Source organism: Esox lucius, chromosome 12 (assembly GCF_011004845.1).
Source record: "Esox lucius isolate fEsoLuc1 chromosome 12, fEsoLuc1.pri, whole genome shotgun sequence".
Taxonomy (NCBI): domain Eukaryota; kingdom Metazoa; phylum Chordata; class Actinopteri; order Esociformes; family Esocidae; genus Esox; species Esox lucius.
In genome coordinates, this window is record NC_047580.1 from 6,290,722 (window position 1) to 6,317,582 (window position 26,861).

Here is a 26,861-nt window from a genome sequence, read left to right on the forward strand (position 1 = left end):
CAGAGAGACAGAGGGGGAGAGAAGGGGGGAGGGGAGGGAAAGATAGAGAGGGACTGACAGCAGAGACAAAAAGATGGATGGAGGGGGAGAGATAATGAAGAAGGCTGACCACCTCTCTGTCGCCAGTCTCTTCATAGCCTCAGCTAGCGTCCCACTGCAGCCTGTGGAGCTCCCATGAAAACAGCACAACTGTGACACCGCACCTACAGGACACGAGGATGTACTGTACGTAGGTTATATGAGACAAACCAGATGTCTGGCGCTCACCGATCATCCTCACATACCCCCTCTAGGGGCTGATGTGGATTGAAAGTTCCTCATTGTCAATGGTTTTAATTTGTTTTTCACAGGAGATTAGTTCATGGGTTTTTGTGGGTCAAAATCAACGGGACAAAATCAAGAGCTGAACACATAGTGACATATCGGGGGTGAGACTGGTCTAAACAAACACATGGGACCCTAGTAGTTCTGTCAGCTGCCAATACAGCTGGCAACCGCCATGTTATGTGTGTTTGTCTAAATATTCTCTATGCCAGATGCACAGCTTGTTGGAGCCCAGCTGCAAGGACATGACACACTCATACACACACACACACACACACATACACACACACATATATACCATTTTGTGGTAAATAGCACTCTCACAGGTGGTATAATCTGCTATTTTTGCCCCTCTACCTCATTGGTTTGAGGGACACTAGTCTGTGCCATGTGTGTTTGAGAAGTCTCTCGACAACAGCCGTGGTTCAAGGTTCAGATTAGTCGTCATCACCCCAATGCTAGCTGTGCATGGGTCCAGTGGGCCATCGGTTCTGTCTACTAACATTGTATAACTGCCATCGGCCGGGACAAACATTTATACACCAGCACAAACAGAGGTGGTTACACTCAGATGTCTACACTGATCAGCCATAACATTATGACCACCTGCCTAATATTGTGTGGGTCCCCCTTTTGCTGCCAAAACAGCCCTGACCCGTCGAGGCATGGACTCCACTAGACCTCTGAAGGTGTGCTGTGGTATCTGGCACCAAGACGTTAGCAAGCAGATCCTTTAAGTCCTGTAAGTTGTAAGGTGGGGCCTCCATGGATCAGACCTGTTTTTCAGCACATCCTACAGATGCTCGATTGGATTGAGATCTGTGGAATTTGGAAGCCAAGTCAACACCTTGAACTCATTGTTGTGTTCCTCAAATCATTCCTGAACCATTTTTGCTTTGTGGCAGGGAGCATTATCCCTCTGAAAGAGGCCAATGCCATCAGGGAATACCGTTGCCATGAAAGGGTGCACATGGTCTGCAACAATGCTCAGGTAGGTGGTACGTGTCAAGGTAACATCCACATGAATGGCAGGACCCAAGGTTTCCCAGCAGGACATTGCCCAAAGCATCACACTGCCTCTGCCGGCTTGCCTTCTTCCCATAGTGCATCCTGGTGCCATGTGTTCTCCAGGTAACTGAAGCACACACACCCAGCCATCCACGTGATGTAATAGGAAATGTGATTCATCACACCCAGCCACCTTCTTCCATTGTTCCGTGGTCCAGTTCTGATGCTCACGTGCCCATTGTAGGCACTTTTGGCAGTGGACAGGGGTCAACATGGGCACCCTGACTTTTCTGTGGCTACGCAGCCCCATACACAACAAACTGCAATGCATTGTGTGTTCTGACACCTTTCAATCAGTACCAGCATAAACATTTTCAGCAATTTGAGCTACAGTGTCTGTTGGATTGGACCACACAGGCCAGACTTTGCTCCCCACGTGCATCAGTGAGCCTTGGCCGCCCATGACCCTGTTGCCGGTTCACTGCTTTTCCATCCTTGGACCACTTTGATAGGTACTGACCACTGCAGACCAGGAACACCCCACATGGGCTGCAGTTTTGGAGATGCTGTGACCTAGTTGTCTAGCCATCACAATTACTCACTCAGATCTTTACTCTTGCCCATATTTCCAGAATGTTCACTTGCTGCCTAATATATCCCACCCACTGACATGTGCCATGATAACGAGATCATCAGTGTTATTCACTTCACCTGTCAGTGGTCATAATGTTATGGCTGATCGGTGTATATAGATTTAAGGGAGTTGCTCAATCAGCTCTGTTTTTGCAGAGTCCTAGAATTTCATTTATCTCCCTCTCATCCATACTCATTAATCAGCACTATCGCAGAGACAGACAGAATGACCAAAAGACAGAACGACAGACAGAAAATTGAGGCAGAGAAATACAGAGCAGTTGTCAAATGCCAACAGTTTCAAAAGTTTGAGATTTATGCAGAAACTAATCCCCCTGTTTAAGAATTCTCTGTCTCCTGCTGCCAGTCACCCCAACCCCTCATCCCACCTCTCCCCTCACCCTGCCCCCCATCTCATTCTTTCTACTCTGTCTGTTGATCTCTCACGGTCCATCCTTTCTAGAACTCCGTTCTTCCTCTCCCACTGAGTCTTTCATCTTTCTCCACCTGCTCCATCTCCTCCACTTCAGAATGATTCTCTGGTGATGATGTAATCTGCAAGCATTGTACTTTAGAAAAACCCAGAGATAACAGATGCTACATGACCAGGTGGGGTCAGACAACCGCCTCACTCCAGAAATCAACAGAGTGAGAACATGTACATCAGTGATATTCCAACACTGCTAATCTTTGGTTATTAGTCTGCGAGTCTGGGATTACATGTCTTATTAAATACAGAATTCCAAATGAGCCTCTTTAAATAAGAAAGTTCTTCCATTTTAATGAAGCTAATTTATATGGAAATTACACATATAATACACATGATTCAGAAAGAGATTCATCCTCATAGGATGAAAGGGGAGGAATTAGAGAAAAAGAGGGCCATTTTTTAAATTGTTTTCTTTTTCTGTCATTTTGGACAAGAAAATATATATACAAGGAGTTCACAGGCATGCAGACAGGCACGCACTCATACACGCAACTGGTTTAAGCTGTGTATGTGCTGCTCGGTGTATGGATTTGAAAGTGTGTGTGTGAATTGTTGTCCTCCTGGCGACCTTATGGCGCGCCGGTCTAATTCTCAAGTTCCCACTGATCATTCACGTTGTCTGATACACCAAGAAAACTCCCCTTCACAGAGACACTGCATCATACTGACAGGTTTCAGCAGAGGTGTTTCTGGTCGGTCTTCTCACTCATTCTCTTTTCTTGATACACCACCCTCCCTCTCTATCCGTTTTAACTAATTACAGCTCCTTAGTGGTGTTTTAACTAACCACATTGAATATGTTCACAAAATAAACATTTGTATTTCTGTGTATTTTGTGGTTGACTTTGTGTGAACACATCGGTAACTGTGTGCATGTGGTTAACTGTGTGTATGTTTCTCTCAGAGAGATGATTTATGAATGCAGGTTTAGATTCCCTGTTGCCATCCTGCATGCTGCCACTGTCCCTCAGGCAAGACTCATCACTGCCCTCTGGTGGGAAAAGTGTAAAAGACATCCAGTCAATGGTAAAAGATGCGTATCATGTTTGCACTAAACTATTCCCATCAGGTTGGCAAGATCTTGCAGGTCTTGCCAACTTTGGTCAATGTCCTAGGACGACTGCCAAATAAAGTAAATATATTTTTTGTTACTTGAAATTATATATTAAAAATATTAAATTAGAAGTGTTTAGCTATTATTGGTTTACAATAATAGCTAAACATTCTCTGAATTTTGTGATGGAGATATTCATAGAAATCACGTGAACAAAGCCACGTTTCCCTTTGATGTTCTGAAGAAGTGGCGAGTAGCGAATGAGGACAATCAAGGAAATGCTTTTAAGAAGTTATATTGCCTCCTCAAACTTGAGTGTTACGTTGAGCATCTTGTCGGCTGTTTTCATGAACAAACGTGAAAATAAATAAGGATTATGTTGTGAAAATTGAGCAAGAGTGTGAGAGTACTTAACTCTGAAGTTGAACATGAGAAATCAGCACAAGGGCCGTCACAGCCTTTATAACATCAGTTGAAAGGTGTTGCATAACTCCCTGCTGTATGACTGAATACATTTACTCTGATATTTGTAGTGAAGAACAACTATTCTAAGATTGCAATAAGTGTATGTTAAAAATACCCCCCCCCAGATAAATGGTTTATATTTAACTCTTAAGCAAAAAAAGTTCACACACACAGACGGCAAAGGGCATCACTCTGGATAATAAACAAAGGATTTACTCAAACAGGAAATAAATAAAAAAATACTGAAAAGAAAAATGAAACAGAAATCACAAGGTTTTGCATAAATACATACAGTCCAGAGCATTTCAGAGACAGTTCATAAAATGAACACATCGCAATATCTAGACACAAGCACAGAAATAACCTAACCAAGGACAGTGCACATATGAAACACCTGGCTGTTATGAAGCTTGTATGCATCTCATTCAATGTATTAATGGTAGTTACCATCTAAAGGTTGTAAATTCAGAATAATCGTAATCATAAATATCAACCAATATTGCTAAACTATTAGCATGGTTCTTTGCATTTTGTGTCAGCACACTGCAACCTTACTGGAGATTAAATGCTCATTGCAGTCAAGACACGTGCTAGGTTACAGAAATTAGTGCTACAACCCAAACAATAATCGCAGTCCAGGTTCATGCTTGGTTATAGAAATCAGTGCTACAACCGGAAATGCTGACAGTCCATCGAGTGGGATACATTGTCATGCTTCACTACAGTGCACATCTCAATAGTGGAGGCAGTAAGAGTACCAGTCCGATGGGAGAGCACGTGTCCCCAACTGGATGAAGGAGGATGACAACATAAGGCCCTCCTAGCACAGTGTATCATAACAAATCATCATATCAAATTAGTTACTAAAGCATGAAGGGAAAATGCTTATCAATCCTTAATCAGAATTATTACTTCACCAGAACATTGTGTAAAGAGAGCAAAAATAGCCTGGTCCCTGATCCGATCTTATTTTGATTTAAAAAATTTTTTTTATCAACTCCACTGACGAAAGTGGTCAAGCTTGCTGGAGGAGTTAGCTAAAGCAGACATGCAGATCTGGGACCAGGCTACGGTGAGAGTAGGATGACCTTGCAGGATACACCTTAGAACAATTAAAACAAAGAAACATAACTGGATACTCGCTGACCAAACATTAGCGTAGCTACCTAGAGACATGAATAGCAGATCATTTTACAGTGTTCCTTTTTCACTGTAATTACAACCGTTGCCAAGTTAGTCGAATGCCTTCAGTGTATCGACCTACAGCAGAAAGATTTTTACTGTTACAATGTAGGTCCTTTCACGGTAATAGAAACAGACTATGCAATAGTGGAACTATGACTAGTTCACTTGCACTGAAATGTGCACTCTGACTTAAAGGGAAGCAAGCTTTATCTTTTCATGTATAAAAACAACTCATACCAATACAGATGCAAAATAATACTCATTTATGTGTGCTGAATATTACTGAATATTTTGTGTTTTTAAACTCTATAAAAATAGCTTAAAAATCTGACAAGTATTTTGAGAACAGTGTAGCATTAGATTCATATAGTCTTTCTTTTAAACACCATGAGACACAGTAAAGTTACAGGCTGGTATAAAAGTGCTCCTCTTCTCCTCCTAAGACAGGGCCATCTAACAGATTAAAAACAGAACTGAAGTCCTGCACGCTTTCGACTTAAGTTTCAGACAGAGCAGCACAAGGACTGAACTTAAGTTGTGATTCCTCAAATACTTCCTGCCAAATGATTCCACTCAACCTACCAAACATGTAGCCTGTTTTCAGATCAGTATTTGCTTCAGCCAAATTTAATGAAAGTCATGTGGCAAAGCAAAAAACCATCTGAGATCAGGCTACCAAGAGACTCCTGGAATCTCTCCATACATATTCACACTGGTAACCTGTCCCATCTGGGAAAACAGCGTAAACATCTGTCCAATGGCAATGTCCAAATCACTGGAAAGGTGGAGCAAGACGACATCCGTAACCCCAGATTTGGCAAACAGAAGTCACAGAATCTCTTTCACACAGGACAGGACTTAAGAAAAGGTCAGGGGCTGAAAGCATTGAGTAACTAAGAATTTATATAAAATATAATCAGTTACCACTCATTGTCTTCATTACAAAAGCCTTTTAAAATTAATTTCACAAAGAAAGTTTTAAAAAATGAAACAAGGGAAATCAATAAACTTGTTCTGTTGAATTCCATAATGCCACATGGAATCACCCTGACCATAAACAAAACAACGACGATAAAGCATGACTGATGCAGAGCTTTCACTCCCTTATAAACGCACACAGTAGGTATGATCACAGGAATAACTACACACTGGTTAGAACAAACACGCACGCTCAAACACACTGGTACAAACACGCACGCTCAAACACACTGGTACAAACACGCACGCTCAAACACACTGGTACAAACACGCACGCTCAAACACACTGGTACAAACACGCACGCTCAAACACACTGGTACAAACATGCACGCTCAAACACACTGGTACAAACACGCACGCTCAAACACACTGGTACAAACACGCACGCTCAAACACACTGGTACAAACACGCACGCTCAAACACACTGGTACAAACACGCACGCTCAAACACACTGGTTCAAACATGCACACACACACACAACCCCACCTCTCCCATCTGAGAATGGGATGTACAGTATAATAAGGGAGTGTCTTTGGAGGCAGCTGTCTGCATCCATACACCCCAATATAAAAAAGGTAAACATAAACAAAAAAGGAAACCCGAGGAGAATTTCATGGCTTGTGCCACTGACATTATAAGGACACTTAAAGGAGGATTGTATCGTTTGGGTTGAGACTGAAAGCGCTTCGCTTTGTACCTCTTGTCTTTGCTGGTTATAGAGTTGCCAATGTATGATTAAAAAAAGAGATTGAAATAAAGAACTCAAAACTCTTTGAGCGGATGTGAAAAAAGGCCACTGAATGCTTTTAGCAGATGCAAACCTAAAATCAAACCATGACCTTTTAGGCTCAACTCTATAACACCAATGTATAAATTATTAGCATTGTTAATAAATGAAGATAATCAAATTGGGGATTGAAATCCTGAACTGAAACACAAATTTCACCTGAAATCCTGCACAAATTCTCAACTTCAATGCATTATTTGCTATATCTAAATATATAACTGCATGGATAAAGACCATCTCCCGTTGAAGTTAAGACTTTTGGACAAGGACCGGTTGAGTCACATGATGTCTCATGGTGAGTTGATAAATCTGATGTGAGACAGGGCTACTAATGACTAACAACTAACAATGCCCTCAACCCCTGTATAGCACAGATTTCATAAGGCAAAGGTAGGTAACAATACATACAATAAAACAGAAACAGAAACCCTATTCAACCAAAAACAAAAACTAAGAAAAAGGCTTTTGACGAGAACATGAATCCTGAAATGCACACTTGTTGTGCAAATTGGACTTCTTCATAAAACCAGGTTTGACTGAACAGACACTGACAAACTGGGTACAGAAAATTCCTATCCAAGATAGACACTTTGACAAATGATCATCCAGTTAAACCTTGGGTTCCCAAACTTTGGCAGGGTTCCTTTTGGTTTGTACATACTTAAATACATTTTTGGAAAGGAAGCATGTAAAAGTAACATTGCTAAAACCAAACAAAGTATGCAAAAAAGGATCTATTGACTTAGAGTATATATTTTTTAAAGCGATTGATGGCACCGATTATGTATGTTTTTCTTTATTCATTAAAGAAAAACATGAGTTTAAAAAGGCAGTTGTGTCTTTATTCATGACTTCCTTAATATGAGTCCTCATATTCAGGAAGTCACTAACGTTTCTTCAAAATAAACAAAATAAATCTCAAACATCCCAGAGGGAAGATATAAGCTGCAAAAACCACTTGCAAAAAACTCTGATTGGTTGAAGAAACAACAGGTTGTCTAATTGGTCCCAAAAACCAATTGGTTGGACCAATGGCAGAACTAATGTGGGTAAAGCAATATTTTCAGAAACTTCAGCATTGGCTTCAATACTGATTACTTCAAGATGATCTAATTGTTGATAACTTTTGTTTCATACAACATCCCTGATTTTGACATCACCTAAACAACTGCAAATGGAAGGAGTCACAGACTAAAATTTTGAACGAATAGTGCAGAGGATATCAGGTTGTCATAAGGTAAGGTGTTTGGTGCAGTATTTCTTAAGTAGAAACATTTGCAACTTATGTTAAAGTTCAGGGTGCTAGGCAGGTATCTCACTGTGCCAGTGACCAGCTCATTGTAGCTGTTCGTCCCATGTTATTGGGTAAATGCACATTACTGAAAACAAAACCCAACCCTCATATACATTGTGATGTGAATTCCATTACAAGTGTTACAAAATTCAGTTTTGGACAGGACTGATTTCAAGACAAAAATTATTTCAAGACTAAAATCCTATTTACACTTTGTAGTAAATGTTTATACTAGAAAACATGCTTCGGACTCCGTAACACCGCCATATAGCCAGTTCAAGAAGAGAAGTTTCGTTTTTCAATTCAGCTACCCTTTAAATATAATGTATAATCTTTAAGAATTTACAAACACAAAAAAAATTAAACTGCCATTGATTTTTCTATATCGTTTGAGCATAAGACCACAGCATTAGCTGCAAAAATTCATAGAATTATAGGAAATCTGCTCAAAAACTGATAACATATTTTTTTATATGATGAAGGTGTAAAATGTTTTTGCCCAGGGCACAAACTAAATTCAACCCATTGAAAACAGCCCTACCACTGAATGCTATTTTCACAAATAATTTAATAGTCAATCAATTATTATTTTTTACTAATAAATCAGTTTGCTCTTAAAATATGCCACCCCCAAATCTATGTTTTGAAGACGACACTATTTACTTTTACTTATTCTTTGGTTGGTGTATATCTTTTTTTACCTTCAAAATATTTTTTGTGGCTAATGTTTAAAAATTCACCTCAACTGGTGGGTCACCAAATTTGGGAACCCTTGACTTAAAGCATTTAACCAACCCCTAGTTTGTCTACATCCCACTCACAAAAATAACAACTGAACACAAACACACCAGGTCATCAAAACCAACTAAGACATGAAGAAATGTTCTAACCTCACAGTTAAGGTTTCCTCGTGCGCTTTAAGTGGTTGTTTTGGGAAAAAACATGATTAATGTGGTGAAAAGACAGAATGTCACATTGAAAGAAGCCCCCTCAGTTCTCTGCTCCATCCCTCCATCTCTACAAGGTTTTTCTGGCACGGGGGGATGTCTTGTCGTCAGACTTCAACACACCGTTGGCAGAACCTCCTAACAAAAAACAGGGACATGAATAACAAGTCAGAAACCTCTCTGCATCACAGACCGGCACTGTCCAGGAGGGTGTTTAAGTGGGGGTAGTGGCGGAACTTACCCCGTGTTGGATCCTTCTTGTGGGGCTTGCTCTTTGGGCTAACAGCCTTCTTCTTGGTGGCCTGACTCTGGCTGTGCTCCCTCCACTTCTTTAGCTGGAAGTTGATGAATTTCCACATCATCCAGGCCTGCGTGAGGCAAATGGCAGCGAGGCATGTCATCCTGAGAGGAAGGGAAAGAAACAACACAAGGATTAGCCAGGAGGAACTGTAGGATTTATTATCATAGAGGGAAATATGGCAAATACAGAAGGGCTGTCCCAGACAAAAGAAAAAGTGGACTCTTCTTTGGATATATTTTTCCCTCACATCTGTCAAATATGCATTTGATCGTATATTGACACACCCTACGTTCTTAAAAAAAAATTCACGGTTCGCAATAGCTTTCAAACGTCTGGTTATTCAAAACAGATCAAGTGCAGTCTATCCTAGGAGTGGTTTCTATCATGTTGCAACCAATGCCACAACAGATTTGTTTTGGTTTTAGTTTCACGGTATATACAACTATACCATGACTAAGATGTTTCTGTTAAAGAAAAATACACAAATGTCCTCTTTCCTCATTCACCTGCGGATAGATGTTGGATTCTAATGTCAACTTATGAGAGCCTGTTCTGGATGACTAGCACCACACCTCCCCGCACTGCTGCAGACAGGCCAATAGGGTGGGGGGTGGGAGGGGCGTGGTTGGAGATGATTGCAGTCTATTTAAACATAAACATTTTGAATGTCATGTTCAATAGGCCTAGTCTAAACCTACATTTTCAAATTGACTGAAAACATTTTCAAATAGGCAATGGATTAGTCCTGAGACAGGCATGAATCAAATAAGGCATCTTGTTCTCCATAAAGAAGTTAAATGGCCAATCAACCAGTAAAATAAAAAGGGTTAACCCTAAAATGAAGGTCTTAAGAAACATGACTTACCTAACAGTGAGCACATTGAAGTTGCCCTCTGCCAGGGAGAATCCCTGGTTCTGTACCCGGGGCAGTCCGAAGCCGAAAGTCAGGACAGAAAGGGTGAGGGTGAGGAGGCGAGCGATGACGAAAAGTAGCGCCCACAGAGTGAAACTGGAAAAGAACAAGAATCGGAGGGGGGTTATAATCACCATGGCAACAGCAGTGACATTTTCCACGGGCTCACGAAGGACACTATAAGAATCGGTTATTCAAACCAAACGCCGTACTCTGATATGGGCGGTAATGCTTCCCATCAATCACTGAAGTGAGTTGTTTAAGGTAACTCCATTTTAAAGCACTCTGTATGCAGGTTTCATTGTTAACATAATGACTGGTATGGAGATGGTGTCCAGTGAAGAATCCAGGGTAGGAAACGTTTTGCATTGGTGCATAGATTTGCAAAAAACTACCTGCCACTGTGGCGGGTAGACATTAGCCAAAAAGATAATTCTGAAAACAAAAAGTGTTAAACCTAAAAAACACAAATCAACTATTGGTGCTTTCCATTTACACTCAGAGGTTGGAATTTCCGACTGGAACACCCCCTCAAGGAATTCCAACTCGGAAAGTCAGAAGAACACCACTAGCCCTGAGTTCATAATCCAAGAGGGCAGCACCTTGTATCAACAGAAAAACTTACATTATACATATGCCATTTAGCAGACTAGTATTATAAATTATATAGGAAAGTGACGTTTATAGTTAACGTTACAATACTCTGAGGAGCACTCGCCTGTCCAAGTTACAGGTTAGGCTTCTTGTTACGGAATGGCCGAATAAAAAGCGCGCAAAAATTTTTTCCACACAATGAAATACAATGAAAAACATTATATATATTCCGAAAGGGCAAGCACAACAAAGGATTTAATGGGAGTGTCCATCTTGTTTTCTGACTTTGGAGATTGGAACACGATCACCTCGGGTGTGACGTCATTCCCAGTTCTGAGTTCCAACTTCCGATGTAAATGGAACGCACCATATATCATGGGCGCACCACGTGGTGGGTTGGCAAGAGCGTTGTGTTAAAATCTATCGGCGCAAAATAAGTGGTGTTCCGGCGAGTGGTTATAGCTACGGGGAAGATAAACATTTTACTTTCTATCTAGCTTGAAAGCAGAAATGTGGCGGCATATTGCTGGATAAAAAGGCCAGTAGCGATAAAAGTAACATCGGACAGAAAACTAACCCTATAAATCCAATACATTTTCTGAGAAGTGGTGATAGGATGACACCAGAAAGGTATGTGATTGGCTAGTGTATGACGAACAAACAGAAAATGGCCCAATCCCAATGTCCACACTCACGGAATATGTGAGGGCTTAGGGCTGTCCCATTGTCAAATCGTCAAGTGCGCAAGGGCTCTTTCGCAGACATGTTGAGCCCTTCATGCACCCTGTTCGTAAGTCCGCATTTCTGCAGACTTTCTTTGAGGGAATTGCCCACAGTTCATAGCTGTGATGTGAAACACAGGGGTTACCAGGGGAAGCCCAGATGCGAGAGAAAACTTCTGGCAAACCCACTTTATAAGAGAAGAACGGTAAACTGCACTACATTACCAATGATTTAAGAAGGCTATTAGAACACATGAAATCAGAGGAATGTAATCAACTTATTACACACCTAGTGTATTCATCTATTTATTTTAGTTTTTGCTTAACAATGCTATTTTGAACAAAAATAGTACATTGATTATTGACAAATATATATTGTTATTGACAATTCTCTCTTGTCCACTCTGCAGGGCAAGAGCCTGCAAGACATAAATAAGGCAGTCAGTCTATTAAGTGCCTTGGCCGCAAAGAAATTAAAACACGTAAAATAAAAAGTCCCAAACCCACAATAGTGTGCAACATTTCCGCGTTGTCAAGGTAACCATAAAAAGCAGCAAAGTGCTGTCCCATTACTATTTATAGCACTCACTTACCAGATGATGTCAGTAAAGTCTATGAGGGTTCAGGGCTTAGGGTTTAGGGGGGACAATAGGATTGGGCCAATGTAGTTTACCGCTGTCGCCATCATTCATCAGACAAACAGCAGACTTATTCAAGTTAGCATAATAAATGGATTTGTATGCCGTTTGTCCGATGAATGCGAATATTTAGAAAAATCTTTGTCATGTTTGTTGTCCTTTGAAATACATGTTCAATACATGTTGTTTCAAGATTGTGAAACACATCCATGTGACTGTTTTCTGTCATTTGTAATTTATTTGGAGGTGAAAATGTAGCTGGTAAAAATGTTGAGTGGCTGGTAAAATGTGGGCATCTAAATTTCCCACCCTGGTAGAATCCATACATACCCCTTCTGCTTGTTCTCGTCACTGAAGTAGAAGAGCCGTGAGGCGTGGAAGAGGAGCTCCACCAGGGAGTGAGGCACCAGCAGCACTAGGCCTAGACGGTGGAGGCTGAACACATGGACAACAGGAAGTCAGCATAGCGGAAAAGTGATTATATCAGAATTATCAGACAACATTTTCGGTCCATATCTCTGCTTTACACACACACACACACACACACACACACACACACACACACACACACACACACACACACACACACACACACACACACACACACACACACACAGACACAGACACAGACACAGACACAGACACAGACACAGACACACACAGACACACACAGACACACACAGACACACACAGACACACACAGACACACACAGAAACACACAGAAACACACAGAAACACACACAGACACACACACACAGACACAGACACACACACAGACACAGACACACACACACACAGACACAGACACACACACACACACACAGACACACACAGACACACACAGACACACAGACACACAGACACACAGACACACAGACACACAGACACACACAGACACACAGACACACACACACAGACACACACACACACACAGACACACACACACAGACACACACAGACACACAGACACACAGACACACAGACACACAGACACACACACACACAGACACACACACAGACACACACACACACACAGACACACACACAGACACACAGACACACACAGACACACACAGACACACACACACAGACACACACACACACAGACACACAGACAGACACACACACAGACACACAGACAGACACACACACACACACACACAGACACAGACAGACACTGGATTTAATATCAAACAATGACTAAGATATTAAAATGCAGCTTTAATTTGAGGGTAGTTGCATTCACAAACCATGAATGCGCAGGAATCACAGCCCATAATATACATAGCACCATCCTACCCCGATTTTAGGGGACCAGAAGTAATTGGACAAATCTATCATATTCAGTACTTGGTTGCAAATTCGGCATTCAATGACTGCCTGAATTCTGCAACCAATAGACATTAACAAACACTAAGTATCTTCCCTGGTAATGCTTCATAAAACTTGTTCTGTAGCCATCTTCATGTCGTAATTGTTTCTGGAAATTTTTACTTTCAAATTGGTGAAACACATGCTCAATTTGATTCAGGTTGGGTGATTGACTTGCCCAGTATAGAACAAAAAAATAATAATCCTTGATTGCTTCAGCAGTACGTTTGGGGTCTTTCTACTTCTGCAAGGAAAGTGCCATCAAATTAGTTTTTTACAGGCATTGGGTTGCATCTGGGCACACAACTTTTTCCAATACACTTCAGAATTCAACCTACAGCTGCTGTCAGCAGTTACATCATCAATGAAGACAAGTGAGAAAGTTCCAGAGGAAGCTGTACACAACCAAACCATACAGCGCAATTCATAGCGAGGACAGTAAAGACAAAATTGCTATTTTGTTATACAATCAAAAAATATAAAAAGATGATAACAAGATCAGGCAAAGAATGTCACCTTTAATTTCTGTCCCATTTTAACACGTACATTATACCAATTAGTAATAACACAGGAGTTCCATCTCCCCATTTTATGTGAGCATAAGTATTGGGACATTTGACTCACAGGTGTTTCTAATTGTTCAGGTATTTCCTGTTGCATTGATTATTCACACATAAAACTGTGAATGTGTAGTCTCAGTCCCATACAGTGCTTTTGCCTTTGGAGTTTGTGTTTGGTGTGAATAGGCATATACCCCCATGAATATTAGAGAGTTGTGTAACAAAAAAAAAAGTTTATGCTAAAAGACAAGAGGAACTCGATTAGAACTATAGCACAAAAGTTGGGCATAACTAAATCAACCATTTGGAAGGTCCTAAAAAAGAAACTACAGGTGTCTTCAGCAATTGGCAACGACCAGGCCAGCCAAGGAAAACAAGAGTTGATGACAGAAAAATGGGCACACATCTTTATTGATGAACAAATGAGGGCAGCAGCAGAATGAATTCAGAAGTGTACAGAAGCATCTTTGCATTTAATGTACAAGAAAATGCCACCAGACTCATTGGGCAGTGCTTCACAATGCAACCGGACAACGACCCAAAACACACTGCCAATGCAACCAAGGAGTTCATCGGGGGGGAAAGTTAAAGACTTTACACTGGCCAAGTCCATGTCCTGATTTAAATCTTATTGAACATGCATTTCACTTTCTCAAGAGACTGTCAGTCAGAAACTACCAAAAACTAGCATTTGCTCAAAATGGCTGCCGTAAAGGCTTGGTAAAGCATCTCAAAGGATGATACCAACCATTTGGTGATGTCAATGCGTCACAGACGTTAAAAACCAGCCATTCGTATAGTGGTGAAATAATGATCGCGTACCCGGTCGTCAAGGGAGAGAGTAATTCAATTATTTATTGCAGCATTAGATAGTCTATTGTTCATGATGTTACAGACTCGATCTTACAAAACCAGTCTTATAAACTCAATCACAAAGAAACGTCTGGCCATCTTCTACATTACAGACATCACAATCCAGAATAAACAACACCGTACAGTGAGCTCATTGGCTGATTACAGTTACACTTTGCCTGAATGTGACCTCCTGTGTACGGATAAATAGATATTCAGTTGTGATCTAAACATAACAAGCATGCATTCATACAATTCTACACAGATAAAATAATGGTATTGCATGCAAGGGATTTGCCACTTAACACAAAAAACCATAGCAAAACCCTGTTTCTGTCTTAAGTGTATAGGGATATACAGTCGGGAGAACAAGAATTTGATCACCTACCAAATAGTAAGAATTCCAGCTCTCACAGACCTGTTAGTTTTTCTATAAGAAGCCCTCTTGTTCTCCACTCATTACCTGTATTAACTGCACCTGTTTGAACTCCATACCTGTATAAAAGACGTGTCCACACACTCAGACTCCAACCTCTCCACACTGGCCAAGACCAGAGAGCTGTGTAGGGACATCAGGGATAAAACTGTAGACCTGAACAAGGCTGGGATGGGCTACAGGACAATAGGCAAGCAGCTTGGTGAGAAGGCAACAACTGTTGGCGCAATTATTAGAAAATGGAAGAAGTTCAAGATGATGGTCAATTTCCCTCGGTCTGAGGCTCCATGCAAGATCTCACCTCGTGGGGCATCAATGATCATGAGGAAGGTGAGGGATCAGCCCAGAACTACACGGCAGGACCTGGTCAATGACCTGAAGAGAGCTGGGACCACAGTCTCAAAGAAAACCATTAGTAACACACTATGCCGTCATGGATTAAAATCCTGCAGCGCACGCAAGGTCCCCCTGCTCATGCCAGCGCATATTCAGGCCTGTCTGACCATCTGGATGATCCAGAGGAGGAATTGAAAAAGGTCATGTGGTCAAATGAGACAAAAATAGATATTTTCGGTCTAAACTCCACTCGCCGTGTTTGGAGGAAGAAGAAGGATGAGTACAACCCCAAGAACACCATCCCAACCGTGAAGCATGGAGGTGGAAACATCTTTCTTTGGGGATGTTTTTCTGCAAAGGGGACAGGACGATTGCACCGTATGGAGGGGAGGATGGATGGGGTAAGAGCATTGAAGATGGATCGTGGCTGGGTCTTCCAGCAAGACAATGACCCGATACACATTGCCAGGGCAACTAAGAAGTGGCTCCGTAAGAAGCATCTCAAGGTCCCGGAGTGGCCTAGCCAGTCTCCAGACCTGAACCCAATAGAACATTTTTGGATGGAGCTGAAAGTCTGTATTGCCCAGCGACAGCCCCGAAACCTGAAGCATCTGGAGAAGGTCTGTATGGAGGAGTGGGCCAAAATCCCTGCTGCAGTGTGTGCAAACCTGGTCAAGAAGTACAGGAAACGTATGATCTCTGTAATTACAAACAAAGGTTTCTGTAGAAAATAAGTTCTGCTTTTCTGATGTATCAAATAATTATGTCATGCAATAAAATGCTAATTAATTACATAAAATTCATACAATGTGATTTTCTGGATTTTTGTTTTAGATTCTGTCACTCACAGTTGAAGAATACCTATGATAAAAATTACAGACTTCTACATGCTTTGTAAGTGGGAAAACCTGCAAAATCGACAGTGTATCAAATACTTGTTCTCCCCACTGTCTTGTCTGCTCAGATTCAGCCAAATTCAGCGAAGTTGATTGGACGGCGCATCACTTTACAGACCCAAGATGTAATGTGCAACCCAGGAGTTTTTTAAGGCAAAGAAGTGGAATATTCTGCAATGGCCAAGTCAATCAACTGTTCTCAACCAGATCGAGCATGCATTTCACTTGCTGAAGAAGACAAACATTAAGGCAGAAAGACCCACGAACAAACAATAACTGAAGACAACTACTTTTTTTTCAACTTGCAGTGAAGCCTCTGTAGTTCTGTATCATGATGCCCAGCTTGACTTGCATTGACACTTTTATCCTTGTTTTGAAGACATCAGCAACTGTGCCAAATGTAAATGCAAACCTACAATCAAGACTAGATATTGACAGCTCTCTTGTGCATGCACTAAAGATGTACCCAAACACAACAGCCTAATAAGAGGAAACCGGGAAAAGGAATAATCTCCCAACATCAGCAGGAGAACAGAACAACACAAATTTGCAAGTAGCTTGACTTCCCTAGACCCTTGTCTGTCATGCTCAGTGATCAGGAAGCGATGTGTGAAGCAGTCAAATGTAATTAAAGCCCTGTGCTGGCTTCACCCATCTTCTAGACCAGGGGTCTTAAAGGACAGGAAAGGGGAGATTAAATAGTATTGGCTGGGTCAAGGAGGTTCAAGAGTTCAGCTAAATGAGTTAGAGATTCTCCTGCCATTACTCCTACTGCTGCTTATACCACCACCACCTTAATACTAATCAAGCTACTGCTGTAATACGATGTTACTACAGTCTTACGCCTCCAATTACTACTACTATTAGTAAAGGACAAACACCAACATTCTGTACAATACTTTGGCTTTGTGGAGTTCATATCTCCAAGGTAATGCACAGAACAGAGGCATTTATCCCGCTAATACCGCAGTTGCCAACATACAACAACATTAACACACTAATGTGGGGAAGATACCAAGAATCAGGTGATGTCTAATGGGTTGCAGCATTCAGGCAGTTATCAAATGCAAAGAATTTGTAACAAAGTATTAAATATGGCAAATTTAATGATGATTATGTTAATTAGCCCAATTACATTTTGTCCCCTAAAATGAGGGAGACTACATAAGAGATAATTCCTACACTGATCACGGTTTATCGATGTAAATACCTTCCCATTAAAGCTGACAATCTGCAATTCAACATCTTAGTCATTGTTTAACTTCCAGTGTTCCGAGAAAAGTTCAGAGACAAAAACAATATTTCTTGTGTCTCTGTCCACATATTTATGGATTGTGCACTAAAAACATGGTCACAATGATGCAGCTGAACTGCCAGGTAGTATACCAGACTGCCAGGCCACTCGGGTGCCTCCTATAACATGGTTACTTTAGCCCTGATAAATGCAGGGGCTTACAATGGCTGAAGCCCCTGGGACCAAACTAGTAGCAGGCCGTTAAGGTTGTACTGGCCCAAGAGGCAGAATACAAAAAAACATCACATTTTAGAGTAAAAAAATATTTTGCAATATAATTTATATAAATGGACCCTTTGAGTTCTTAATTTACCCCTGGTTTGAACTGCGGTGCAATATCCCTCTGGCATAGGTCACCAGGACAGGTCAGCACCTGACATATACAGTCAAAAGTTTCTCATAGAATATATATAAGGCTGTGCACATAGAGAACCAGTCAAAAGTTTGGACACCTACTCATTCAAGGGTATTATTTTTGTCCTGATGACATACGCGGAGCTGGCCAAGAAGAGCGAATGTGTCTGCCTGAATGACTACCCACTGTTATATAGTGTAGTGGTTAGAGACGTGGACTGCCAAGTGGGTGACTGGTGTTCAATCCTTGCCTCTCACGGAACAAAGCATGTATTACGATTTGTTTCAGGAAAGTCAAGCATGCTGGCTACATGCTACAGTAGCTAAGTTATAGTAAGACAAAATTAAAACTATTTAGGTTATATTGTGACTATTTCTGGTGGATTTTCAAAGTATGCATCCGTGCATGCTTTCTGGGGTAATATAGACCACAACCGCTTGTGCAGTAAAAGAGGAAGGAGGAGTTTCCATGATTCTCTTGTCTTTTCACTAGATGAAAAATGTATCACTAGATGTATTTATCGTCACCTATATGGATAGTAACTGTATCAATGTCATTCATGAATGAAAGAAAAATGAATGTTATGCCATGAAATAAAATAGCTTTGGCAGTATAAAGTTAATCTTCAGTCTCGCTAGCAATTGCTCAATTCTTATGACTATTCCAAGTAGTAAGTAGATTCTAGTAGGCCTATTACTGGCTAATAAGCTATTAAAATGGCCAGTGGCAAAAGCCATACAGTTCATAGATGCTGTTTGTGGTGGAAGTAAACATAATAAAAAAAGATTAGTCAGTTTAACACAATGCTTAACGGTGTCTAGAAAAATATTAAAAGTTGGCGTTACAATGTTAAAGTGTGACAAAATTATCTAATGTCGAGATGCAATTTTATGTCCCAATCGGTCCCCACAGTAATCTCTTTCTAATTTAATGCATTGAATGTAGTGTATCAACCCTGTTATACCTGTTGTTAGTTTGGATATTAGCTAATGTAGGGCAATAGTTTCAAGAACTGTAGAGTTTCAACTAATTGGTTTAACAATGCAGAACACTCTGCACATGTATAGCTTAGGCCCTTTTCCACTGCATGGTACCAGCTCAACTCTACTCGCCTCAACTCTACCCACTTTGGAAGCTTTTCCACCGCTATGTACCAGCTCGACTCAGCTCTACTCGCCTCGCCTAATCTGCTTTTCCACTGGCCAAAAGTTGTGATAGTACCTGGTACCAGATACTTTTGTTAGTATCTGCTCCGTCGAGGTTCCAAGCGAGCTGAGGCGATACCAAAAGGTGACGTGAAAATACAGAAGACTTCTGATTGTAAAAGAGGGACTCAAAGCGTGCAGCAAAGCAAAACAAGCTGTTCTGCTGTTAGTCGTCCAGTGTCAGAGAATGGTTTTGAGACAAGAACGGCGGTCTGTCCCAGGAGTCCTATCACTGAAATGGGTTAATTTCAGTGCCAGCACATAGGAACAGACTTGTAATTTAAGCAATCGTATTTTCCCAAAACTCCTCTCGGTTCGGACCTATGCACTGGCATTGAAATCAACTTGTCACCCCCATGAGAGAGCTGTCTTTTTGTTAGTCAAAAGGACCTCGTCTTTTTCCTCCTCTGGGTTTTTCTATAGGCTAACTGGCATACGTTGCACTGGTCAAAGTAGTAATGTCAAGTCAAATAGAAGCAGCCTACCAAGCTTTCTAAAATTTTTTGCAGTCTGCAATGTAACTACTCACGCGTGCTTCATCGCTACTACCAGTATAAACGCTGCCTTGTCGCATGGTATTATAGCCGGCACTTAAGGCAATTATGTATACCTTTTAATCGAGATGGAGGGGTTATGTAGGTTGTTGTAAATGTGTTGGAGTTCAGTTGTTAAGTGTATACACTTAAATCTAACAGAACATTGCAGTTATGTCATCAACTATACTGCAGGGCGATAATTCTATTCATATACTTTTTCCACTGTTTTTCAAACAGGGCCTGTGACCATATTGTCCAGATTTAGTTTACTTTTGATTTGCCAATTTTACATTGTCAATTTAAAAGAAAATTGATGGAGTTCATTCAATTGATTTTTCTGTTTACTGCAGGGTTTACGTTAGTTGCCGGCTTTTTGGTAGTATCAGGTGTAGTTGTACGATATCCTCCATTGTTATTCACCAAGTGTGTTGCGTTGGAGGTGGCGTCACGGCAGTTTTCCTGTGATGTCACTATGGGCAGGTACAGTGCACTATCTGCAGTGGGAAGCAACCCGAGGCAAGGCGTGTAGAGCCGAGTCAAGCCAGTACATAGCGGTTGAAAAGCTCCCCTGGTAGAACCGAGGTGAGTAGAGTTGAGCCGGTACCATGCAGTGGAAAAGCACCATTAGTGGTGTAGTGGTAAAAAACACAGCCTGTCACATAGGAGACCCCAATTCGAATCCAGTGAGGGCAACAACATTCATACCTTCTAATTGTGGGCCGGCCGAACTAGGCTTGTTTCATATTTTCCACATTATAGAATAGCAAAGACAAAACTATGAAATAGTGTTCAAAGAGGAAAGAGTGTTCAAAGTTGTTATCAAGGCAAAGCGTGGCTACTTTGAAGACTTTAAATATGAATGTATTTTGGTTTTGATTCCATATGTCCAAACTTTTGACTGGTGCTGTACACTCAAGTACTGCAAACAAAAACACACACAGTTCATTCTTATTCCATGGGAGCCAGCCGGTCTTCACAAAATAAAAAGAAGAGTTTCTGTTATTTGGAATGAGTTACTTTAGACAAATTCAGGCTCACTAGGTCCACAGATTAAAGTGTGTGCAGAGAACATTTCTGAATGGCCATTGCAATTCTTATGTATATTATCTTATGTAATCCGTTCAACGAGAAGACACACTCACTTTAAGATGTAGGCACCAGTGATGTGGAAGACGTAAAGGCAAATGTAATACAGCTGGCGGGGTATATCCTCCTGAAAACATAAGAGGAAATGTAGAACCTTTATTAACGACTGCATTGTAGTTGTGCGCCACAATAGCAACTGTGCCACATTACTTTTACATCATAGGCCTCCAACAGGTGGGTCGCGAGCTACCAGTAGCTTTCTGCCCAATTAGTTGTATTGTATTAGTTGGAGCTCAGAAAACAATTTAGTTTTTTATTTGTTCTACCCCAAACTGTGAAAAACAAACCTCACCTGTTTTTAATCTAATCAATACAACACTGACATTGTCAGACCCTGGTTTAGCCATAAATGCTTTAAAAGTAAAAACAAATAATATCTGGTATTTGTCTTGTTGTATTGAGCATTGGTTGAAATAAATAATTTCAGTTAGGTATTGCAGGGACATGAAATGTGCAGTGCCAGAACAGAACAATTTCTAGACTTGGGGGAATTACACTAAAGAAACACAGATTGTCTTTTTTTCCCAAAAGAAAAAAAAGTCATCTGCAGCAGTGTTTGGAGGGTCTGAGTGTTTTCTCAACAAGCTCACCACAAATTAATAAAACACAATTTCCAGCAGGAATAAAACACTTTCTGAAATACTCTTAGATCAAAAAATTAAGAAGTCCTAAAGTTGGGACTGACACACCCAATTTAGGAAATACTCCTAAATCAGAAAGATATGAGTTACTTTTAGGCCTTAAGATGTTTTGTGAATATTGCCCCTGATGCACTGCAATAAACTAAATTATACCTACACTACCAAAGGTTCAATGGTTTGGCGTCACTTAGAAATGTCCTTGTTTTCTAAAAGAAAAGCTATTTTTTTGTCCATTAAAGAAGAGCGTCCGTGAGATGCAGACAAAATGATAAGATGCTGGAGGAGTGGTTGACGCCATCTGTAAAGCATTGTGGAGGCAATATGATGGTCTGGGGGTGCTTTGGTGGTGGTAAAGTGGGATGTTTATATAGGGTAAAAGGAATCTTGAATAAGGCTATCACTCCATGCCATACGCTATGGATGATGCTTGATGGAGCCACTTTCCTCCTAGAACAGGACAATGACCCAAAGCACAGCCTCAAACTATGCAATAACTATTTAGGGAAGGAGGAGTCAGCTGGTATTCTGTCTATAATGGAGTGGCGGCCACTTAACCATATGGTTCGTAAGAAGTACCCATCAAGCCAATCCAACTTGTGGGAGGTGCTTCAGGAAGCATGGGGTGAAATCACTTCAGATTACCTCAACAAATCGACAACCAGAATGCCAAAGGTCTGCAAGGCTGTAATTGCTGCAAATGGAGGATTCTTTGACAAAAGCAAAGTTTGAAGGACACAATTATTATTTCAATAAAGAAATCCTAATTTCTAACCTTGTCAATTATTTTTGCTATATTTCCTATTCAAACTATTGTAACATATGGTTTCTTGGAAAACATGGACATTTCTACATGACCCAAATGGTAGTGTACATAGTGTAATAAATGTTATATTGTAAGTTCTGACCCATGCCTATTTTTCTGCTTTCCCAGGGTTGTTTGGATGGTCTGGGATTTGAGAATGGAGATGTCTAAAAGATCTCCTGAGTCCTGGCCTTTAATTTCAACATGTCGGATGTGTCTTTATGAAAGAAAACACATTAAGAAATCTCATAGTTGAATAATTCTATTTGTTAATTGACAGAGGCAGTTAGCTTTCTTCATTGTTTTAAAGTAGTTCAAGCTATAGGTTAACATGCAAACAGGGGTCTTGCGGGTGCAGGATCAGGCATTAAATTCTAGAGCCAAGTTAGGGACTGGATAAACTTGTTTTGTGAGCACTTAAACTTAACCGCACTGTTTAGCATTACAGCTTTTATAGCTTCCTATGTTTTTAATCCCATTTTTATTCTAATTCTATTTTCTTTTTCTATGTTTTATTATAAAAATGTTGTTTTGATGTTTTTATGCTATTGTATTTTAATATTTTTTCTTTTTCTTTGTAAAGCACATTGAATTGCTTCTGTGTATGAATTGTGCTATATAAATAAACTTGCTTGCTTATAAGCTGTTTTAGGAAGACATCACTCTAAAAGTTTTGGGCATTCCTCTTCTACCAACAGAAACAATTACTTTCTATAGTATTCACTTATTATAAATAAAAAATAAATCAATGAATTTGCTAGCTAACGCAAGCAAACAGCACTTTTATCGAGAGCAATTCAAAACGGAGACGTTGCTATGGAAACACAAAGCAAAGTGCAGGGAAGTGGGGAGGGCACTTTTCAACAGAGATGTGCAGCTAAAGAAGGAAGTTATTTCTGTTTTATGTGTGTTAAAATGAGCACACAGCAGGGCATGAGTGATTTCTTATCGGGACTGGACATAAAAGTAGCCAGGGGTTAGAGAACTGTTAGACTCTTACCTTTCGCACTTTCTGGAAGTACAGCTCAGGAAGGGCGTGGAGCCAGTAGGCAATTTGGCAAATATAGAAGAACTTCACCTGAAAGCTACAGAGAGGACAGGTTGCAGGCAAACAGACAGACAGACAGACAGATTCATCCAATCTATCTATTTAGGAAGGAAGTGGAAGATTTAGATCCTGTTACACACAGACTGCTCTTCACAAAAGCAGCACTATTTCCAAAGTTGTGTTGAGAGTAATTTGTACTCTTACAAAGTTATATGTTTAGCAATGTGCTGATTGTACTTTTAATCATAAGAATACTCTTTCCACTTCCTCATTCTTTCCTCATTATCATATAGAGCTGTACTGACAGCTATCTGTGAAAGCAGCAGAAGAACCACTGAGAGATATGTTGCCATTTCTATGTACAATTGGGAAGGAATGAAGAAATGGATAGAATCATGTTTTTTATCAGTACAATAAAAATTTTAATTAGTATGTCTAGCTATGTAAGATGATAAATGATGATAAACTACCAAACTTTGGGTTAGTTAGGTCTACTTCAGTGCTTTTGTGAGGTGCAGGCTACTAAATTGGAAGACCCTGTGCTAGAAAACGTCCAGAAATTGCACTGAAAAAAATTAGATTAACTACTTTACTGCATAATGACTGACTGTATAAACTAAAAACCACCTAAATCTTGAAATCAGGCCTAGTCATTTAAATCTAAGAAAATTGATAAGAACAAGTGGTCTTGCTATACAATATCAAATGAGGGGAAGTTGGGAAGAGACTTGACACTGTCTAGCTTGAGTAAAATATCACATTCTACATAAATATTTTAGGTTAACCTAGCATCTAACATGGGGTTTGATGCCTGGTACAGCAGGAGCGTTTACTCCCACGCTCAATTCTGGGGATGCAATGCATGCTGGGAGACCAACTCCAACAGTTGCGCTTTCCCAGAATTCTTGCCATCAATAATGCTTGGGAACTCTAAACAAGAACTCACAGAACATAGGAGTACTAAACCTTCCTCTGACATATTGATGAAAAATTGAATGAGTGAGCTGAAGGCATGAAATGAATTCATAAATCCTTACTTACACCATGTGGCTGTGTGGGTAGCCCTCCCATAAAAAAGTAGGATTTGTTGCAAATTCCTCCTAACAGATAAAAAAAAAAAAGAGAGGAGGCATAAGCCAAAGTGCAAACACGATGGGACTGAGTGCTGGTCTCATCTTCACATAATGTTCCCTGGCTCCTGGCAGCGATTCATTGACTTTACCGCTGTTAAGATGCTGCAGCCCCAGATGAAGGAGAATAAGTAGAATGCAGCAAGCTGTCCCGATTCATTGAACTTGCTGTGTTTGGTTTTTGACAGGTGCAACCGCCGATTCATTTTCTGAAATCAGGGAGAACAGAACATGAGACATGCATACTGATGCTGGGAAATGTGTCAGTTAACAGCTATATCATATTTTATGGGCAGCTTAAAAAGAAGTGGATGGTACTTAAATGGCTAAAATGCTGAGGAGGGTAAGACTGATTAGCAAGTTGTGTTATGACTCAGAATTGGGCAACGAGAAAAATTGAGGAGGCCAACACTCACACGCACGGTGACGTAAATTATGTTATCTGTAGAGTAACTATCTCTATACAGTGGTCCCCCTTCTCTCTGTCACAGACGTGGAAGCCTGAACAAGCATACACGCCGTATGCATGGGTCAGTGTGCCGAGACTCACATCGAGAATGTATTCCTGTATCAAGGCGTGGAGAATGACAGCGATGAGCAGATAGAAGAACACCGTGGCTATGTCTTTAGGACCGTACTGGTAGAGATTCACTGGCTCAATCGCCTCTTCTGATAAAACCGGAAAAGGAAAAAAACAAGGCCAATGGCTTCAAACACAAGGTACTGGATACAAGTACTAAATGTTGTGTTTTTTTAAATAGATACAACAAAGACATCATCTTACCAAGATTTTGAGTAACATTGTATTGGACAGTGATGAACATGATGGCAAACTTTGCTGTCACCTGCAATAAAGAAAAGACATCAGATGGGAAGCAATGGTTTGCATGCAATTCGCCTGTTGTAGCAAAGGTCTTGCTATGGCACTCTGCAAGGGTGGTTCTTGATGCATTGCAGAGATGTATTGGAGTCAACCCCAGAAAAATGTGTTAGACATTGCCTAACAAGGCAGTGGCTGCTGACATTTACATTATTAACGTTTGCTAGCAAGGCATGAGACTGTCTGACAAACTGGAAACTGGCTTGCTACAGTACTGTAGTTAGATAACAAGCTATCGAGTTTCATTTCAGAGAACAAGTTGGCTAGCATGCTTACTGCTAGCAAGCTCAGTTGACCACATTAAGCACTCATGTGATGACGTGTTTACAGACTTGTAAGGTAGCTGAATACTGTAGCAGCAGCTAACTAAACGACGCCCCTCTTCTGCTGTCACATGCATGGATTTCACTGACTAGCTACCTGGATAGCTACCCACTTGGTAATATTATATCTACTTAATAAGTTGCTGTGAAATGTTGACCAGCAACTAGCTAACACAGTGGGCCTTTCCTCTTCCTTGGAAATCGGTGTGACACATGAGAAGGGAGACGCTCAGCTGTGCTGTGAGTGCTGCTTACTATTGTCATCATAGTTCAGACGAAACGTTTTCTTTAGCAAAGTAGCTAAGCTAAATCGTTGTAAAGCATACATTCCAGGCTTTAACACTGTACCTCGAACATCAGGCCGAGAAGAATGATCATAGCCACACACGAAACCATATCTGCGTGATTCTGGATAACGAACTCGTGGCTCAGCACCGGTGGGCTCTTGTTCTTCTTTCGGAAACCCATGGTTGACCAATTCAGGTCTCCCTCCCTGAAGCACTTCAGACACTCACTGTCCCTACACTCAGATGCAAACTCTCCTCTTTTGCTGCCACCACAACTGACAATACACTGTGTAAATTGCAATTCACGTGTAGAAGAAAGGACAAGGCGATGCACCAAACACAACACCACGCACACACTTCAGAGTCAAATGTCCCCTCCCAGTGATTCCTACACTAACGCACCGCCCATTGACGTAGCGAGAAAAT

The 26,861-nt window shown here is 40.8% G+C and overlaps 1 protein-coding gene across 2 annotated transcripts; it reads right to left on the reverse strand.

The window, feature by feature from the left end:
- Positions 1 to 4,169: 4,169 nt before the first annotated feature.
- Positions 4,170 to 26,815, reverse strand: zgc:113278 (TRAM1 and TRAM_LAG1_CLN8 domain-containing protein). 2 transcript variants are annotated; one of them, XM_034296100.1, is made up of 11 exons: positions 26,497 to 26,815; positions 25,730 to 25,790; positions 25,496 to 25,611; positions 25,038 to 25,154; positions 24,857 to 24,915; positions 23,768 to 23,852; positions 21,321 to 21,391; positions 12,667 to 12,771; positions 10,335 to 10,478; positions 9,410 to 9,570; positions 4,170 to 9,306 (listed from the first exon to the last, which is right to left on the reverse strand). In XM_034296100.1, the coding sequence occupies exons 1-11, from the start codon at positions 26,614 to 26,616 to the stop codon at positions 9,239 to 9,241; spliced, it is 1,107 nt and encodes a 368-aa protein (XP_034151991.1). In that variant the 5' UTR covers positions 26,617 to 26,815; the 3' UTR covers positions 4,170 to 9,238. The 2 variants fall into 2 exon arrangements, with proteins under 2 accessions (XP_034151991.1, XP_010874238.2); XM_010875936.4 differs by having other exon boundaries at positions 25,496 to 25,614.
- Between the last annotated feature and the right edge of the window lie 46 nt (positions 26,816 to 26,861).

What these genes read in the sequence shown, in the direction of transcription:
- zgc:113278 (XM_010875936.4), bottom strand. Translation starts at nt 26,616, where the DNA reads ATGGGTTTCCGAAAGAAGAACAAGAGCCCACCGGTGCTGAGCCACGAG. An exon ending in CAATGTTACTCAAAATCTTG is followed by an intron (nt 25,615 to 25,729) that starts GTAAGATGATGT and finishes CGGTTTTATCAG; the next exon opens with AAGAGGCGATTGAGCCAGTG. An exon ending in CAAGAAGGATCCAACACGGG is followed by an intron (nt 9,307 to 9,409) that starts GTAAGTTCCGCC and finishes GTTTTTTGTTAG; the next exon opens with GAGGTTCTGCCAACGGTGTG.